Source organism: Aedes albopictus, chromosome 3, assembly GCF_035046485.1.
Source record: "Aedes albopictus strain Foshan chromosome 3, AalbF5, whole genome shotgun sequence".
Classification (NCBI taxonomy): Eukaryota; Metazoa; Arthropoda; class Insecta; order Diptera; family Culicidae; genus Aedes; species Aedes albopictus.
In genome coordinates, this window is record NC_085138.1 from 449,775,739 (window position 1) to 449,794,507 (window position 18,769).

Below are 18,769 nucleotides of genomic sequence, written 5' to 3' on the forward strand. Positions count from 1 at the left end.
CACCGTCGATGGAATGGAATCAGAGGGGGATTGCTCAGCCGATACCAATCCGTACCTCGGCATATCGTCCAAGCGAAGCAGTAAGCCTAAGCACACCAACCCCGGAAAATGGTCAAGAAGCATTAGCGCAGTGTATGATGATCCTGACATTGAAGATGGGACAGCGAAGCCGACTCGACTAAGTGGCAGATGTGTTTGGGATACATGCAAGACCGTCCGATTAAGAGGGGGTGTTGAGAAACGTAGTAATCGATGCCTAAGTCAGGTTGCTTGGGTAGACACCTAGCAACCTGTTGTTACGGAAGCTCAATAGCACCAACCATTTTTTCTTCACTCCTGTGTCAACCACCAATCAATCAAGACGTTTTCAATAAAAACTTTAATTCGTTCCTCGTTAAACTACTTCGTGTTTTCTCTGAACTCAAGAAAATTAAATAGGGTAAGAAATCAAACTTTGAACTAGTCAAATTGTAATCTTAATTTGAACCATTTCGAAATTCATTAAAACGACGTACTTTTCAGGCAAATGTTGTCCCGAAAAAGATGTTAAACAGCTTTCCGTAATATAATCTGATAACATGGACTTTAAAAGCATTGAAAAAAGCGTTTTTGTCATGGAAAACAGGCAATTGAAAAATCACTGTGATTTCACCCATTTCCCCCCAGAGAAAGCACATTTTTGGTGCACTCGTACAGCTCATGCATTGTATCACACGCAATATGTGAACACGTCAAATGAAAGCTTATTTATCGTAGAATCGACCAACCGAATAATATTCCGCATTATTTGTCATAAAATTATCAAATTTAAGTAATTTTTACTTGGAGAATGTTATCTTAAGTTGAACCATTTGTAATCTAAATTTGAACTAGTAAACGGGGGCGAGCTTCTAGTGTTGGCCAGCAGACTGCGCTAGTGGTTGTTTTGTTTACTCTTGGGGGATGAAAAAAATCCAAATTTAGTTTCCAAGTTCTTGAAGAGTTAAGAACATTCTTAGTTGAAATTCCACTGCCTAATGAAAAATAGTTATGTGAATTAGCAGATCCATGTGTTTTTCTATTGTTCAGCACGAAATTAGCTGCTGTGGGAGATGCTCGAGCTGCTGCCGCCAGTAGTTCAAATTAAGATTAAAATTGGTTCAAATTATGATTACGATGGTTCAAATTAAGATTAAAATCATTGTTGACGAATAATCGAATTTTTCAATGAAATTCGGTGCAAATACAAACTTTTTACCACTTAACAGGAAGCTTACAGCCGTGGCTTTCATGTACATAAGATTTTGCCGTAGAAAATCATTTCCATGTGGGAGAAAATGTCACTCAAAATTTGCGCTACTTCGGAAAGCCGCATTTTGGTTCAAATTTTGATTACCTACCCTAGTATTTTTGTTGAGCCATATTTAAACTACTCACTGTAACGTTATTATATGCATTAAAAAACTCGGATGTTGAATGCAGTCGACTCAAGATTTTCACTACATTGTATTTGAATCACTGGTGACTTAATATGTCAATAAGTTCGTACACTTTAATAGTAAAAATGGTGGAAGGCAAAAAATCTATCTTGTAGCATACAAAGTAGAACCCAGTAATTATTATTTATACTGATTAAGAATTGTATTGTCTTAAATTTATCACTTTTATTTATCACTCTATATTTATCACTTGTTATAAACATTATACTAATATAAATGGGCCGCGGAGCTGTGCGGCCCAGTATTTTCTTTTATTTTTTTAATTCCAGAAAACGCCATATTTTTGAAGAAAACCTATCCTGGTACACTCACGAAGTTCCCCAACACAAACGGAAATTGTCAGGAGCAATCAAGATAAGTTAAAACATTTATAAACAGGCACGCAACTCTTTCTACTACTAGGCAAATAGAATATTTATGTGTTTGCTTATTCATGACATTCGTGGCGGTGCGGAACATTTTATAATATAAATATCTCAATTATTTTTATGATATTAATTTTCTTTTATTTCAGAATTTTTAAAGCATTATCCCTGGGCTTGGTTTATATCTTCCAGGAAGCATTGATTTTCGGCATATGACCATTGTGCTTTGCAGTGTTGATTGGTTGAACTGAATGTTGATTCAATGGTAAATTTTAAAATCAGATAATTCAATCCTCTGATATAGTGATTCCAATTATACTACGGCATAGTGTAACGGTATGTTGTCGAAATCACTTATGTACCGTTATAATATTATAACTGAGGGGGGTTATGAGCCCAGTCAGACCCTTGATGGGACAATAATGTGGGATAGTATATGGGAATACCATTGAAGGTGGTAATAATCTCCGAGGCTTATGAAATCCGACAGGGCGTGTGCATTAGGCTGCGGATCTATGCTAAGGGAGATCAGAAGCATTGTTTGTTATTAGTAGAATAAAATGCCGTTTTATGAAAACGCAGTGTGAGTGATCTCCTATGGTGCTGTAGTACTATATATAGTTTGTTTGCGCCTTTGTTTATGACACTATTGAAGCATTCGTGTCGCCGCAGAATAGTTTACAATTTATCTTATTCACATTTTTCAATTCACTTTAAAGTATCTAACTCTGCTTTTACAATTGTGTATGTAAACTTGTATCTTAATTATGTTCATTATTAATAGTAGTCCGATAATCCAAGTCTAGTGATTTTTTTCTCAAGGAATAGAAAGAGTTGGTGTCATAATCAATACAATACTTGAAACTGGAAACTCCTTATTTCCCCCTATGGGTTATAGGGAGGGGCGGGACATTCGAGCCTACTCATCAGTGGAAAGGACTTGCTATGCTAATCGGTTTAGCATAGGGCAGATACAAGTCTACTGGTAGACGTATCGCCCAGCGATTCAACGCAGATTGGCCAGGCCCGGGGGTGCGTTGATTATAACAGAATAACAGAATAACAGAAATTAGTTTAAATTCAAATACGTGGTTTGTAAATGATTTAAAAACGAATTCTGTAGTAAAATGGCTTTAAGTGACGGAAAGGTAAGTTTTGATGCGGCCGTTTGTCGGAAAGTGGGTTTACCTTCTGTGCGCGACTGTGGTGCATATGAACAGTGTTTTTTTTGTCTGTATTAACGAGATTTTTAGCCCTAGGCTAGTTCATCTCGGGACCCACGCTTCACTTCCCTTCCGAAGGAAGAACCCACATTTTGTGAGTTTGTCGGGAGTGGGATTCGATCCCAGGTCCTCGGCGTGATAGTGAAGTGTTCTAACCATCACACCAGGTCCGCTCCACAGCTGATTCAGCACCGTGCAAGACGGCTAGGAACCCGAGAGAAACTGAAACTGGCGCTCCCTCCCCCCCCAACACGCTACCTGGAAACCACACAACCGTCCCGCAGATCTGCCCCTGACGATTTCAAGGTTGAGCTAACCTTCTGGAACGTTTTGGTCCTTCTTCCGTCTCACAGGTGAGCCCCTGACGATTTCGAGATCGAGTGAACCTTCTGGAACACGTCATATTGAGGAGTGATCCCAAAGTTAATAACAAAGAGCTGAGAAGCCGGTTTTGTCCCAGTGGAGGCGTTACGCCAAGAGGATTAACTATATGTAATACTAATTTCATTATACAAGGAACATCTCAACCTACCAGATATGGGGAAAGGACATCTTTGAACAAATTAAAATACATTTTTTAAAGAAGTTGTTAAAAATAATCAACAAGTTTCTTATATTTTATCAATCTATTTTTTTAGTTTCAATACCTACATGTTGCCATAAATTTAAGTACTAACTATAGCAAAATTTTCACAAAGGCAACATTTCGTGTCATAAGTAAATGTTCACAAAATAATATAGATAAGTCGCTTGTTTGAAATCAAATAGATGCTGTAAGTACTTATTTGACACTGAAGCAACTACGCAACCATTAGGATAAATTGAGTTTACGAGGACGAGTTATTGTAATTTTGACGTCCGCCAAGCTCCAGCAGGTACCGGTCGGGGTGGTCCATCCAGTCGGCCGCCGTCATCTTAACCGTTCGTTGGCGTTCCGCCTCTTTGATCTGCCAGTTTTTAATGTCCAGCTGAATTTCCCGCTGCGAGGGGTTGCCACAGCCCCACACTTCGATGGACAAAATCTTGTGCTGTAGGCCACGATGTTCCAGTTTTTCAAAGTGTTCATCCACGATCAGCACCGGTTTCCGGGGATCTGATCCCGCACGTAGCCCTTTCGGATAGCCACGGATGTGCGTATTCAAGTACAAGCTTTTAGCTTTCTTTTCCAACATCACAAATCTGGAAAGAATATATTTGAAACAGGCGATGCAGATTCCAACGAATGTATTTGTAACAGTTAGCTATAAAGAAACTTACTTCGGCAGTAGCTGCAGACAGCAGCTATCCTCGTCCCCAATGTACAGGTGCGTTTCGCGCCATTCACTCGGATTTGCTACACAAAATAGCAATTCGTCGTCACAGCGAAAGAGAATTAAATTTGGACCGCGGTAGCCCAACACATGGTGTAAGAAACGGTTCGTTCCCGAGCCGTCTTGTCGAGAGTCGTACAGCAGCGTCCAGTGCGACGGTACCATGGATAGCAGTTTGGCCATGAATACCTAAGAGTTATTGAAACGCATTAGCAAATATTTTATGAGCACGCTTCTCAACAACTTACATGTGACGCCAGGTTGGATGAATTTGAGTTCAGTGGCGGTTGGATAGATTGCGGTCTGGAATAAGACGGAGGCAACGAGCCAGCCAACAGCCAGGCTTCGGATAGCGGTAGCAACGGCTGCTGAATGATCAATCGTTCACGGTCTGCCTGAGTAAGAGGTTTGCTGGAACTACCTTCGGTAGCCGGTTTGGCATTAAAATTTGGACTTCCTTTTTCCAAAATAGGCGTCTGGAGTTCTAACCCATAGCTAGCTTCTCCCGCATTGATGGCACTGATGGATACCACTGTGTCACTATTGTTCTTCATACTATTGTCGATAATGATACGATGGGACGTACTCAGAGCGTGTACGCAATACTTGTGTATCGGAGGAACCAGACGAGGCACATTGTTTTCCAACCAGCGACATATGTAGCCGGAACTCAGGGACTCTTTGGAGAAGAAGCAGGACTGCACTACTGAGCTCAAAGTGCGATCAAGCTGTGGAGAAAGGACAATCATTCAGACAGATTTTTGGAAGCAATATTCAACAATTCCACAGAAAATGATTGATGGGTAGATTTTTAGATACTATCTATCTATCAATAGAACAATATTTTAAATTAATAAAATGCGTAATCTCCAAAATGATCGATTTGGCTGGGTGTTGATAGAAAAGAAAGATAAATAGATTAGCATTTGTCGAGATGCAACAAAACTACTAATCTGAAAGTGATAACTTATATTTTTAAACAATAGTAGCCCAACATCGTCTATGGAATTGCTTGATATTAGTATAAATTTAGTATTACCGATTCTTCATCGTCAATCTTCTTCATGTGTCAGCGTTAGAATTAAAAAGTTATAAATTAACTTACAGATTAAGAATTGCTAACTATATGCTACACAAAAGGTTGCAAATTTAACAAACATTCTACTAACCAATCGGCATGTTTGCGGTCCATCCTGATAGTGGGCCATGGCCAGATTATAGCACGTTCTCAGCAGGTCCTTCAAATTATCGGGCTTGATCAGCTCGGTCTCGTTCAAATCTCCGAACATTTTGACATAGTTTTCCAATATAACCGAGTCATCCAGAATGCTGAGAAATTTTTCACATTGCTGTCTGAACGCCGTCAATCCTAGGTGCTCGGTTTTCGCGCGACTATTGTGCCGAAGGTACTTGAAAAGTTTCGATCCCAGATCAGGGAATTTCGGGAATACGTATCTCTGAAACGACAAAAGACAATCAAATTGAAATGTTGACCCCAGAAAAGCCAGGATTGCCTTCAATACTCACGGCGAAGATATCCTCCGTAATTCCGTTGATTCCGTGTGCGTCTTCGCATTTTTTGGCTAAAATTTTGCCAAGTTTCTCCACCGGATGGTATTGCGTTTGCAAGCGATCCTGGAGATCGGCTCCGGAAGCTGACCGGGTCATCCCTTTCGGAGCTCCGTTGGTGCTAGGACCGGCGGGGTGCTGTTGGACATTGGGAACACCCCCGGAAGGCGGTATCACTGGTTTCCCACCTGGGCTACTTTTGCTGCTGTGTGCGTTACCCATTGCTTGAAAGTGTTGTTCTGTTGAGAAATAAATTGTTAAAGGGAACTTACAGATGTGATGAATTATTTATGTTAGGAAGTGGAACCATCTCAGCAAGGCTTGTATTTTGGGCACTTTTCCGCTGTAACTCAGTCAGTTTTGAATCAAATGACCAAATTCTTCATAGTAGTGGCTTTCACAACCAGCGGCACGCGCATCGTTGTTCTTTGCGTTTGACGTTTCACACTAGCGCCTTCTGTTGACGGTATCGCACAACTCAGTGGTTTGTGAAACATTTCCGCCAGGTGATGGTAGTGTGAACTGAGCGATGAATATTCACGAAAATTGTTCTAGGTGTTACGTCTGTTTGTCTGTGCCTATCAAACATGCCTGATAAATATACAGAATTTTTCTGTATTATACAGATTTTTGACCTTCTATACAGACAAGATACAGAGTACAAAAAATACACATTTTTGAAATGTGATACAGATTTTTCTCGAAAGCATAAAGTTTGAAGATATTTTCAATAAATTTAATGAAAACTTTATGAATTGCTGCTTAAACTTTAAAGAATTCATGAAAAAAAAAATTCACACATGCTTCAGAAATAAAAATTAAACTCTGTTCAAAAGTAGTACATTTTTATTAGTTTCTATTGAAATCTAGGATTCTCGGTCTCTACTATACCCCTTGGCTATACCATGCTATACCCTCAAATACAGCGATACAGAAAAATCTGTATTGATAAAGATTTTTGATAAAATAATCTGGCACCTCTGGTGCGCACAGTATCTAGCCATGTTCAAAAACTCAAATCAACTGGTTTGAAATTGACTGAGTTATAGCCGAAGTTATAGCGGAAAAGGGCCGAAAATACCAGCCTCTGCCCAAGTGGCTCGGCACCCTTGCTTCAAGTGTTTCAGAGAACTCCCTGGAGACTTAGAAAAAAAAACAAGGGTGGGTAATGTCGACATAACCTTAAATTGGATGTAGGATTCAAAGTACAAGGGTACAGCGGAACAGCCTTTGCGGAAGTTGTTCAAAAAAGTGAGAATTGCTATTGTAGCTAATCTTCAGTGTATGCCTGGGGTATACTTTTCCCAATCCGATATTTTATCGTCGCGGTTGAAACCTGAAGTTTCTCCACACGCGACAATCGACTTTTCTCCAAGTCAATACGTGAAACCTAACGTCGTGCGCTGGACAGCACAGCAGACCTGGTACTTTCTATCTAGCTCATCCCAGTCAACCAGTGCGAGACTTACGATATCGATCGATATTGATTTGTTTTGAAACGATGGCGATCGCTATCGTCAGATAAAGCACTGATTGTTTAGCACGTGTAACGACTGGTAAGTTCAATTATTAACTCACAAGTGGTTGTGGGCCCAGAACATGGCCAAAGCATGAAGTAATCGTTGTGCCTGTTCATCAAGACAAGTTTGTTCGTTGAAGAAAGCAGCCATGGTTCCCGAGGGCGTAGAACGTGTCTGTGTCTCTGTAGGAAGAGTCCAAGCGGAAGCGGTCCGCGCCGCAGTAGGACGAATACAACTAGAAGCGGTGCAACCAGATCCGGAGGCGACTTTGCGGCTGGAGATAGATGTGCAAACCGGCGGTGTTGTTCGTGCCTACGGGAATGCAATAAATCTTCCGGCGATTGAATAACTCAAGGGTCGCCAAAACTACTCCTCATGGGCGCTTTCAATGAAGATGAGGGCGGCGGAGAACAACTTCAGTTTCGTCCAAACTGCGACCAGAGCTCAAAATGCATGGGTGAAACTCCGGCATTTCAAGACGACGGACTAATTCGAAGATATGAATTGCTGGATCGGTTGACTTCGGTGAACCTGGAGAATCACAGTTCCGTGGAGGATTGGGTACGTAGGCAACTTGGTGTCCACCGCCAACGATCTAAATGAAATTGACCTCCCAGAGTACTATCATAGACTAATTTACTATCATCCCATGGTCATGGGGCTGCAGGCGTCCACCTTGGCGTTGCCGGCTGATACGGTCAAAGCGAATATACTGCAAGACGTGAAGTGGGCTATTTCAAGTACAGGAACTGTGGGCGCTGCTCTTTATATGAAGCACAAGCCCAAACAATAAACCTTTTATCAGTCAGCAAGATTTGCCGCGCAGGTTTGACGGTGACGTTTACTGCGGAATCCTGTAAAGTAATTGATGAAGATGGAGAAGTGATCGCATCTGGGACCGAGATAGATGGTTGGTATCGACTCAACTGTAAGAAACCGGAAACATCGTTGTTACAGACAGCAGACGCCGAGGCAGACGCAGAAGTCTGGCACAGGCGACTGCCGACTAGGACACTTGAACCAATGCAGCATGAAGAAACTTGAAGCCATGGTGGACTATAGATAGTAGATAGTATTACTATCTATAAATATGGTGGACGATTTGAAACTTCGGAAGGAAGCGGCATTCGATTGTGTGACCTGCGTAAAGGGGAAACTAGCTCGTGATCCTTTTTAATCCAGCACAACGAAAGCAGACGGACTGTAGGATTTGATGCACACAGATTGGCGGAAGCCGCTACTTTTCAACGTTTGTTGACGATGCCAGTCGAAAAGTTTGCGTATAGCTCCAGTTGCCAAAGATGTGTTCGAGAACTTCAAATCCATGGCTAAACGGCAGACTGGAAAAAAATGAACATTTTGAGGTCGGTAATGGCTCGGAATTCGTAAACTTGGCGATGAAAGCAGAATGGTGTGGCCGAGCGTGTGAATCAGAGAGAGAAGGCAAGATGAATGTTAAATGATTCGAAGCTATCTAAGATGTTTTGGGCGAAGGTAGTCTCAACCGCAGCATATCGGGTGAATAGATGTCCCGCACGATCGTTGGAAACAGTAATGCCAGAAAGGGCATGGAATAACAGACAACCAACGTTCCAACATCTTAAGATTTTTGGTTCCACGGCGATGATTCATGTTCCCAATCAGAAGCGGCGGAAGTTCCACCCGAAAATCACTGAAGGGATCTTCGACGGATATGCGGAGAAGTCGAAAGGTTACAGAGTTTTCAATCCAATCGACAACTGCATCGTAACAAGTCCCGGCTGTACGGATCATCATTAAAGGGAAATCTTTGGCGATCAGCAAACCGAAGAAGTCAGTTTCATGGAGCTTCATTCGATGATGATGAGTTCGTCGATGCTGAGGTCATCTACACCGCAATCTACGAGACCAGCTGACTAGCAGCAACGGTCGAGGCACAGCTGTCGGCAGCGCAGGCAAGTATAGCGATTATGGTTCTTATAGTTCTTTTGTTGTTCCTGACAATTCCCAACAGATCGAAACTTCAAACGCGATGAGTGATTCGTTAACCTACAGCGAGGCGGTCAACCGACCAGATCGTGAACGCTGTATTGCTGCGATGCATGAGGAACTGCAGGCGTTGAAAAGCAATAACACGTGGGAATTGACCGACTGGTCCGAAGGAAGAAAGGCCAAGAGGAAGGCCATACGTAACAAATGAATTTTAAAGACAAAGCGAGGAACAGGTGGAGTACAAGGCGGTACAAGGCCAGGCTTGTAGTGAAAGGATGCTCACAACGTCCAGGAAACGATAATGCAGAGGTGTACTTGCCGGTAGTCCGATACGCAACAATACGTTAATTTGATGGCTCTGGCGATGCAGCATGAGCTAGAAGTGGAGCAAATCAGCAAATGGAGTGACGGTGTTTCTCCAGTCCAATCTGAAGGAAGAAACCATCTTTATGGATCAACCAGAAGGGTAGGTGTACAATACCACCAAAGTCTGCAAATTACAGAAGGCGCTATATGGGATAGACAATCTGCAAATTACAGAAGGCGCTATGTGGAATAGCCAGCATGATGAAGCGATGCAACAGTTTGGACTTTCCCGTTCCAGCGTGGACAATTGTCTGTATTACAAGATTAACAAGAAACAGATGATTTTCGTTACAATCTATTTTGATGATGATGACCTATCGATCTTTAGCAACAACTCGGACTTGAAAGAGAAATTGAAGAAATTCCTGAATAATCGCTTCCACATGAAAGATCTTGGGGTGGCACAGATATGTTTAGGACTGACCGCACACTAAGATTCTGATTTTCCAGCTCAGTAAAATTTTCGCTGAGTTCTGTATTTTTTTCATCTTTTTACTGAGTTTTCAACAGCAGATTTAACTCGGTACACTCGGTAATCAATATTTACCGTCCATCAGTAACGATATTTACCGTTCATCTGTAATTTTTGACAGTTCATTTGCAGAACTCGTTAAATCATTTACAGAGTATTCAGCAAAAGAGATAACCGAGCGTACCGAGTTAAATCTGCTGTTGAGAACTCAGTAAAAAGATGGGAAAAATACCGAGCTGATCTTAGTGTGCGTGAGGGAGTCACTCAACCAGTCGCAATACATCGAAGAAGTTCTGAAGCGGTTAAATTTGGAGAACTGTAGACCTGTGACAACATCTGCGGATCCCGGAGATCGATTGAATGGGTCATTATCTACACTAACCCAAGAGCACTACACTGGGTCATTACCATGATTTGGGAGGATGAAGTATTACTGGAGGAATGGATGGAATGGGATGTGTCCCATCTAAAAAGGTCCCGAGTAAGTTGGATTGCGGGAACTACCGCGCGATCACACTACTGAGCGCTGCCTTCAAGATACTCTCTCAAATTTTATGCCGCCGTCTATCGCCGATTGCAAGAGAGTTCGTGGGCAATATCAGGCTGGATTCATGGGTGAACGCGCTACAATGGACCAGATGTTCTCCATCCGCCAGGTGTTGCAGAAATGCCGCGAATACAACGTGCCCACACATCACTTGTTCATCGATTTCAAATCAGCGTATGATACAATCGATCGAGAACAACTATGGCAGATTATGCCCGAATGCGGATTCCCGGATAAACTGATACGGTTAATCAAGGCGACGATGGATCGAGTGATGTGCGTAGTTCGAGTATCAGGGACACTCTCGAGTCCGTTTGAATCTCGCAGAGGGTTACGGCAAGGTGATGGTCTTTCGTGCTTGCAGTTCAACATTGCGTTGGAAGGTGTAATAAGGAGCACGGGGATAAACACGAGTGGGACGATTTTCACGAAGTTCGTTCAGCTGATTGGTTTCGCTGATGATATTGATATTATAGCTCGCAAATTTGAGACGATGGCGGAAACGTACATCCGACTGAAGAGTGAAGCCAGGCGAATTTGATTAGTTATTAATGTGTCGAAGACAAAATACATGATGACAAAGGGCTCCAGGGAGGAATCACCATGGCCGCCACCCCGAATTTATATCGACGGTGATGAAATTGAGGCGGTTGAAGAATTCGTGTACTTGGGCTCACTGATGACCGCCGACGACACCAGCAGAGAAATTCAGAGCCGCATTGTGGCAGGAAATCGTGCTTACTTTGGACTCCGCAGAACTCTACGATCGAATGAAGTTCGCCGTAACATGAAGTTAACTATCTACAAAACGCTGATTAGACCGGTCGTCCTCTATGGGCACGACCCTACGTGCAGATTATCAACGCGCCCTTGGAGTTTTCGAACGTAAGGTGTTGCGTACCATCTACGGCGGAGTGCAGATGGAATACGGGACTTGGGGAAGGCAAATGAACCAAGAGCTGCATCGATTCTATAACATTCCCCAGAAAACCAATCCCCAGAATTCCATTCCCCAGAATGTACCATTCCCCAGAAAACCATTTCCCAGAAACCCATTCCCCAGAAATCCATTCCCCAGAATTCCATTCCCCAGAAAGAAAATAAAACTATTGTTTTATTTTTGAATGGTTTATATTAATCGCTAAAAATCAAATATTTAATCGTAAAAAATCACCGGAAGAAACATCCTGCCAAAAATTCTTATTTGACAAGAAAAACTTTGGAATTAAGCATGATTTGCCTTTACAATTTAGGCTATTGGTATAATTATTTACATCGCAACTGCTTACTTTTTCAACATACATTTTTCCTTCTTTTCTGCATAGGTTTTTCTTTCGAATTGCACTTTTCAGTAAATTATCGTCATCAAAACTTCTTACATTTTCTACGTAGTTTTTTCCTTTTTTTCTGCATAGGCTGTTCTTTTGAGTTACACTATTCAGGTAATTATCGGCACAGATGTTTAGAAATTTGAAACAAAATATTAAATAAATATTTTAGCAATTTTAACACCGGTGGAGGCTGTAATGCCCATAATTTCCCGAAAAGTGCAATTCGAAAGAACAGCCTATGCAAAAAAGAAGGGAGAATCTATGTTACAAAAGGAAACAGTTGCAATGCCGATAATTTCCTGAAAATTGCAACTCGAAAGAACAGCCTATGCAAATGAAGGGAAAATTGTTGATGAACATATAAGCAGTTGTAATGCCAACAATTCTTATAACGACTCAAACATTTTTTTTAACGAAGAAGGAAACGTAACACTCTGATAATTGCCATCGTACATCGATTTAACGGTTTATTTGAGGGTTGACCAACTGCCAATCCGCGGCGCTCGCGTCGTTTTTGTTCGAGTTTGACACTACTGCCACCTAAGTTGATGGTTGGCCAAATTTAGTCCTTTTAGAATTAAGCGAACCTGTTTCCGAGACTAAAATTTGAATCAAAAAATGTTCGAAGTGTTACGTCTGTTTGTCTGTGGTGACATTGTTTTCCTTTCGGCATTCAAAAACCCAACACTGTTCCTTTTTTTAAACAAGCTTTTTCTTTAGAATTTAGGCAATTGGTACAATTATTGGAATTATAACTGCTTTCATTTTCAACATAGATTTTTCCTTCTTTGATGCATAGGCTGTTCTTTCGAATTGCACTTTTCAGGAAATTATCGGCATCACAACTGCTTACTTTTTCAACATAGATTTTCCCTTCTTTTCTACATAGGCTGTTCTTTCGAGTTACAATGTTTAGGCTAGTTACAATCGGCACCACAAGCACAGGTGTTTAGAAATTTGAAAAAAATATATAATAAATATAACAGCAATTTAACACCGGTGGTTGTAATAATGCCCATAATTTCCTGAAAAGTGCAATTCAAAAGAACAGCCTATGTAGAAAAGAAGGGAGAATGATGAAAATGCAAAGCAGTTGTAATTTCAAAAATTTTACTAGTTGCCATAATTCCAAGAAAAATATTGTTTAAAAAGAAGGAACATTGTTGGGTTTTTGAATGCCAAAAGGAAAACAATGATACAAACTTTTTCCTTCTTCATTAAAAATATTTAGAATTGTTGGCATTAAAACTGCTTATATGTTCACTTTTTCTATTCCATAGTATTGGAATAATGATAAAAGCCCTATTCATACCGCATGAATGAAGGGCCTTTGAAGCGAATAATTAGGAACAGCCATTGGGATGGATTCCTCCAACCATTTGCGTAGAAAAACGTGGTCAGTTGAGTCTTTCCGAGTAACTCAAAGTTTTCGACCAGTGTGTGGATTTTTATCGCGAACCACTGAACGGTACATGCTCAGCAAGTGATACACTCGCGAATGTAACATTTCGTGAACCACAGGGATTGGCGGCATGCACCGTGCGGTGCGAAAAAAGCGTGTGCTTCACACAATCGCAAGTGCTCGTCTCCCGTTTTGCCGAGAGACAAGAGACGTATGAGTGAGAGCTTTCGTAATTGTGCGAGAGACAATCGCAGCACTAGCTCTACGGCGCAGGGAGTAATGCACGGTGCTTGGGACTGCGCTTGTCTCCAAACAGAAAAAATCAATTAATAAATTAATTGAAGAGTTTGTGTTTTCGGCAAAGTTGTTAAGCTTGTCCAGAAGGTGCGACACTAGTTTTGCCAAGCCAAAAAACCTCAAAAAAAGCCGAAAAAAGATCAAAAAAGTCGCTAAAACCCGCAAAAGTTTTGCGGGTTTTACCGGGGTTTTTCGTCTTTTTTCAACTTTTTTTGGGGTTTTTCGGCTTGGCAAAACTAGTGTCGCTCCCCCTGAGCTTGTCAAAGGTTGACAAATGATGGGTCGTTTGATTCGAAATTTTTCCAATCGTGCGTAGTATCAAGCCGAGTGCCAAACACGGAGACAAGCACCGAGAGAGTGCATACAACAGAGCGTGAGAGACAGGAGAGCTCCAGCGCGCGGCAAAGTAAGCGAGCAACACACAATCGATTGCGCGTACTCGTCTCCTTCTAGTTTGTTGTGCTGTCTCGTAGCAGAGTGTGCGGCACGCAAAGAGTTTTGAGTCGCACCCTATCCCTGGTGAACCAACATAGGCCATGACAGCGCCGCAGTGCTGCCGCCTGGCGGGAGTCGTATGGCAAACGTGAGAAAAAACGAGACAAAACTATAGACACTATAGATTCCATAGACTCGCGAAGGCGAAGGCAACTGTAGCCAAACGAACTGTCAGTTCGTGTAGCCAAACGAGCATGACGTCACGATTTCAATAGCGACAATGGATTGCGTGACGTCATATTCGCTTGGTACACTTTAAATTCACGGTAAAACACACTAAAATCGTATTGCTCAACCATGTCTCCGCGAGTCTATGGAATCTATAGTGTCTATAGACAAAACACGTTTGTTTATACTTCTTCACGCACACGATGACAGATACAAATGGGATTTCCCATTGGAGTGAGTGCATTTTTGCTGCCGTCAGAGCCAATGCTCAGGAATGCTCCTCGAAATGCTGTTCATTCTCTTGTCCGGTTCGATACGAGAGCGCAATCAAGAGAGAAGATGCTCGATGACGCTAATGAAAGCGATGCATTCGGTAAGAATATTTTATTGCCATAATTCTTTTTTCATTGTGACTACACAACCTGCAACGTCATGAATACAGTCAAATTAAATAGTAGTTTACGTTTTTAAAGCGAAAACGCATTAAATACTGATGAAAATAACGATTATTCACAGTTGCCCCAAGCCAACGATGAGAGATCATCGGTAAGTGTTATGCCTGGTTTAGACAGTGCAAGTGACTTGATTCAAGTCAATGGAAAATGCCCAATTGAATGCGAATTGAACGTGTAAACACCACCATTCATCTCACATGAGCAACTCACTTGACTTGAACGAAAGTTGAACTTGTTGAACTTTTTCATTCAAGTCAAACGAAATCGTCTCACTTGCCCCGTCTAAACCCGCGATTCATGTGAGCTGAATTCAAGTCACCTGTCAGTGAGATGAATTCAATTCAGTTTGCTTACGCTCCGCACGATTTGAACAATGTAAACTCTTGCTTCAACTGAGATGCATTCAAGTGAACACTCAAGTCATTTGCTCAATCTAAACACATCATTCCATTGGATTGAACATCTTTGAGAAGTTAGCAAGCGAAATGCTCGTTTCATTTGAACAATGTAAACCAGGCATTACACTTAGCGATGCCCGCTCATCGGCGCAGCTTGTTTATATCGGAGTACACCCTAAAATGAAACAACACAGGCTTGTGTACAATGTACACAGGCTTGTGTACAATGTACACAGATTTGTGTACTACTAGATCAGCCTCCACCCCTGTGTCAAATGTACACAGTCACTTTTCTGGCTCTAGCGCTGGTATGGGAGCAAAGTTCATAACTAATTTTCTCTGAACGATGACATGCATTATCAGGAATCGATCAGTGCAAAAATAATTGTTAATTTTGTTTTCATGCCAGCGCTGGAGCCGGAAAAGTATCTGTGTACATTTGACACAGCGGTGAGGCTGATCTAGTAGTACACAAATCTGTGTAACTTCTGTAACCGTGTATCTTCTTTGTGTTCCTTCGTGAACCATGCGACTCGACGAGAGAACATACACCGCTTGGTAATTGAAACAGAATCAACTGAAGGGAAGAAAAACTGCCGAGTGGTTCACTGAACACTTTTTCGTCCAAACACTGTTTTCGACAGAAAAATATTTTTAATATAAACCGACCATAAACTGGTCCATTAGCATCTTGTACACTGAACAGCATCAGAAGAAAATGCGTTTTCTCTGTAAATTTTGCATAAGGTATGTGTTCCATCAGTAATCTCACGCTCCCATATCCATCCTATTCGAAAACTAGCGATTACGGCATCGATTGATTCCGTTCTTTTTGTTTTCATGCGTGCTCACTCCCAACAAAAAATACAAAAATAAGAAACAAAACAAACAACGCTTCAATCCTTTGTTTTTCGTAGGATGAAAATGGGAGCCACATGCTTAATAAGGGAACCAGTACCCTATCACTTTTAAAACTTTATTCATCGTGAAACAAGTGCTGCACAATTTTCACAAATCTGTCAAAAACAAAACATTTTATAACAACGCAACTGGAATGATGACAGTTTGTGAAATTTCAAGATAGGTTTAAAGATCAACATGCAACTGTGTACAATGGTAATCAAACGTTTGAACCATTGTAGAATATTTTTATGGATATATCGTATAAGAAATAGATGTTTGCGCTTAATAACACTATAATGTTAAAATCCTTGCCTATAACATATCATTATGATCAACATTGTACTGTTTGTACTGTGTATCGAATTAAATTTTTTAGCCGAGTATATAAAGCTTTTCTGCCCTAATAGGAAAATATGATACAACGTGCTTAACAACCCTTTCGGGCTATCATCTTGATCATACACGGAAAGATACAATCATTCACCCAATCGCCAGTGTATAATACATTTTTATTAGGGTGGGGAATGGATTTCTGGGGAATGGATTTCTGGGGAATGAATTTCTGGGAAATGGTACATTCTGGGGAATGGTTTTCTGGGGATTGGTATTCTGGGGAATGTTATAGAATCGCTGCATCAGCTGCTGAGAGAACCAACCATCGTCCATACCGCGAAAATTGGGAGGCTACGGTGGGCGGGTCATGTCATCAGGATGTCGGATAGCAACCCGACTAAAATGGTTCTCGAGAATCATCCGACCGGTACAAGAAGACGTGGTGCACAGCGAGCTAGGTGGGTCGACCAAGTGGAAGACGATCTGCGGACCCTACGCAGAGTGCGGAATTGGAGACAAACAGCCATGGACCGAGTGGAGTGGAGACGGCTACTATGTACAGCAGAGGCCACCCCGGCCTTAGCCTGATCGGTAAGGTAAGTAAGGGATGCTTAACCAACCTAGCTCAAGAAACACGACCGGACATCTTATTAGCGGTAAGGAAGGGAAGCTGTTAAACGCATTTTGCGATACCTCAAATGCACACTAGATTATCGTCTGGAGTACAGGAATTCGCTATTGCACGGTCGTCACGCTGGACGTGAAGAATGTGTTCAAGAGCATCAGCTGGGCCGCCATCGCCGGATAGCCTATGCCAAATACTGAAGAGCTACTTCTAGAATAGGGCGCTAATCTATGATATCGAGGAAGGCGAGAGGAGCTACTACATCACCGGGGGTGCCTCAGGGGTCAGCCCTGGGCTCAGATCTATAGAACGAGGCGTATGATAATGAAATGAGTTTGGGAGCGTAACATTACGTACGGACAGTTGTAATAAAACTAATAAATAGTTGCAGTATTTTGTTTAACGATTGTTTTCCTGGGCGATTCAGTAATTATAGCCTATGAAAATAATTCTGATTGACCAGAATTTATCAAGTTATCAAACAGCCTGATTAATGTTGTATCTTGATACACTGATTGCATTAATAATTAGCGCTTAACACATTCAGTCAACAGGTTTACTCAAGTGACATTGAATTTCCTTCTTCGGAGCAGTGGTGGAATGTTCTACTGGTGCAAACTCTAATGATTGTAAGTGATTTGGAATCTACGTCACAGCTCGTGAGCACCGAGTCCCCTGAGATTACAGCAACAGGGTTTCCATTCGTGCCACCTTCACGATCATGGAAGTTGATAAGTAGGTACTATTGCTACTAGGAAAGATAAGTGCAGGTGCCTGCAGATCCCTAGATAGTGTAGTAAGTCTCGAATTGGAAAATCCTCCCATCATTCACACTCCCTTTTGTGCAGACTGTCGTCTAGACGGACGGAAAGGGTTCCCTCCCACCCGATGCGTACCTGCTGCAGTTCTCGGTGTAGAGTTGGAAATCGGCTAATTTTCCAGACGCTGCTCAGCTGCTAGCATAGCACTACGATTAAAAAACACAAACCTCAAACGATACGTAAGATTGAAACCCAGCTCATTTTTCTGCGTATTTTGCTAAATTTTTCTACGTTCAGACAACAACAAAATGACACCAATAATGACTACGGACTGATCTCTGGCTGGGCTGAAATCTGACGAGACGAACGAAACGACGACGACGGCAGCGGAAAGGATTACAGTAATTACACGCTAAATATTTTTGATGGATTTTGAGTTTATTTATATTTGAGTGAAAAGTTTATAAAATACAGTGATGCACTCCTGCATGAATTATTTTATTCTGGCGATGCCGCATGGTGCCGCTCCACTCAAACATCAAAATTTTCTGTAAGAGTATTCAAGCAGAGCAGCATAAATTCATGCTAAATATTAAATTTAAATTACAACACTCGCTGCTTTTCCAGTTTAAAAAATGCAGTTGCAAAAAAAAATGAAATTGTTATTTATAACAAATCAAGTTTTAAAATGTTATGAACAACACAATTAAAATAGAAACCATATGGTTAACAATCATTGTTATTCCAGTTTTTTTTCGTAATGGTTCATGAATAATGTCT

At 41.5% G+C, this 18,769-nt stretch overlaps 1 protein-coding gene across 2 annotated transcripts; it reads right to left on the minus strand.

Moving 5' to 3' along the window:
- Positions 1 to 3,630: 3,630 nt before the first annotated feature.
- On the minus strand, positions 3,631 to 18,342 carry LOC109425771 (uncharacterized). Of its 2 annotated transcripts, XM_019701093.3 has the most exons (7): positions 18,125 to 18,342; positions 5,904 to 6,184; positions 5,546 to 5,833; positions 5,416 to 5,436; positions 4,625 to 5,104; positions 4,324 to 4,565; positions 3,631 to 4,245 (listed from the first exon to the last, which is right to left on the minus strand). In XM_019701093.3, the coding sequence occupies exons 2-7, from the start codon at positions 6,165 to 6,167 to the stop codon at positions 3,894 to 3,896; spliced, it is 1,647 nt and encodes a 548-aa protein (XP_019556638.2). In that variant the 5' UTR covers positions 6,168 to 6,184; positions 18,125 to 18,342; the 3' UTR covers positions 3,631 to 3,893. The 2 variants fall into 2 exon arrangements, with proteins under 2 accessions (XP_019556638.2, XP_019556639.2); XM_019701094.3 differs by lacking the exon at positions 5,416 to 5,436 and having other exon boundaries at positions 3,632 to 4,245.
- Between the last annotated feature and the right edge of the window lie 427 nt (positions 18,343 to 18,769).

Coding starts and splice junctions, on each gene's coding strand:
- LOC109425771 (XM_019701093.3), bottom strand. CDS start 6,167: ATGGGTAACGCACACAGCAGCAAAAGTAGCCCAGGTGGGAAACCAGTG. Junction 4,566..4,624: donor CATCCAACCTGGCGTCACAT/GTAAGTTGTTGA, acceptor AATAACTCTTAG/GTATTCATGGCCAAACTGCT. Junction 4,246..4,323: donor TGTCTGCAGCTACTGCCGAA/GTAAGTTTCTTT, acceptor TATTCTTTCCAG/ATTTGTGATGTTGGAAAAGA.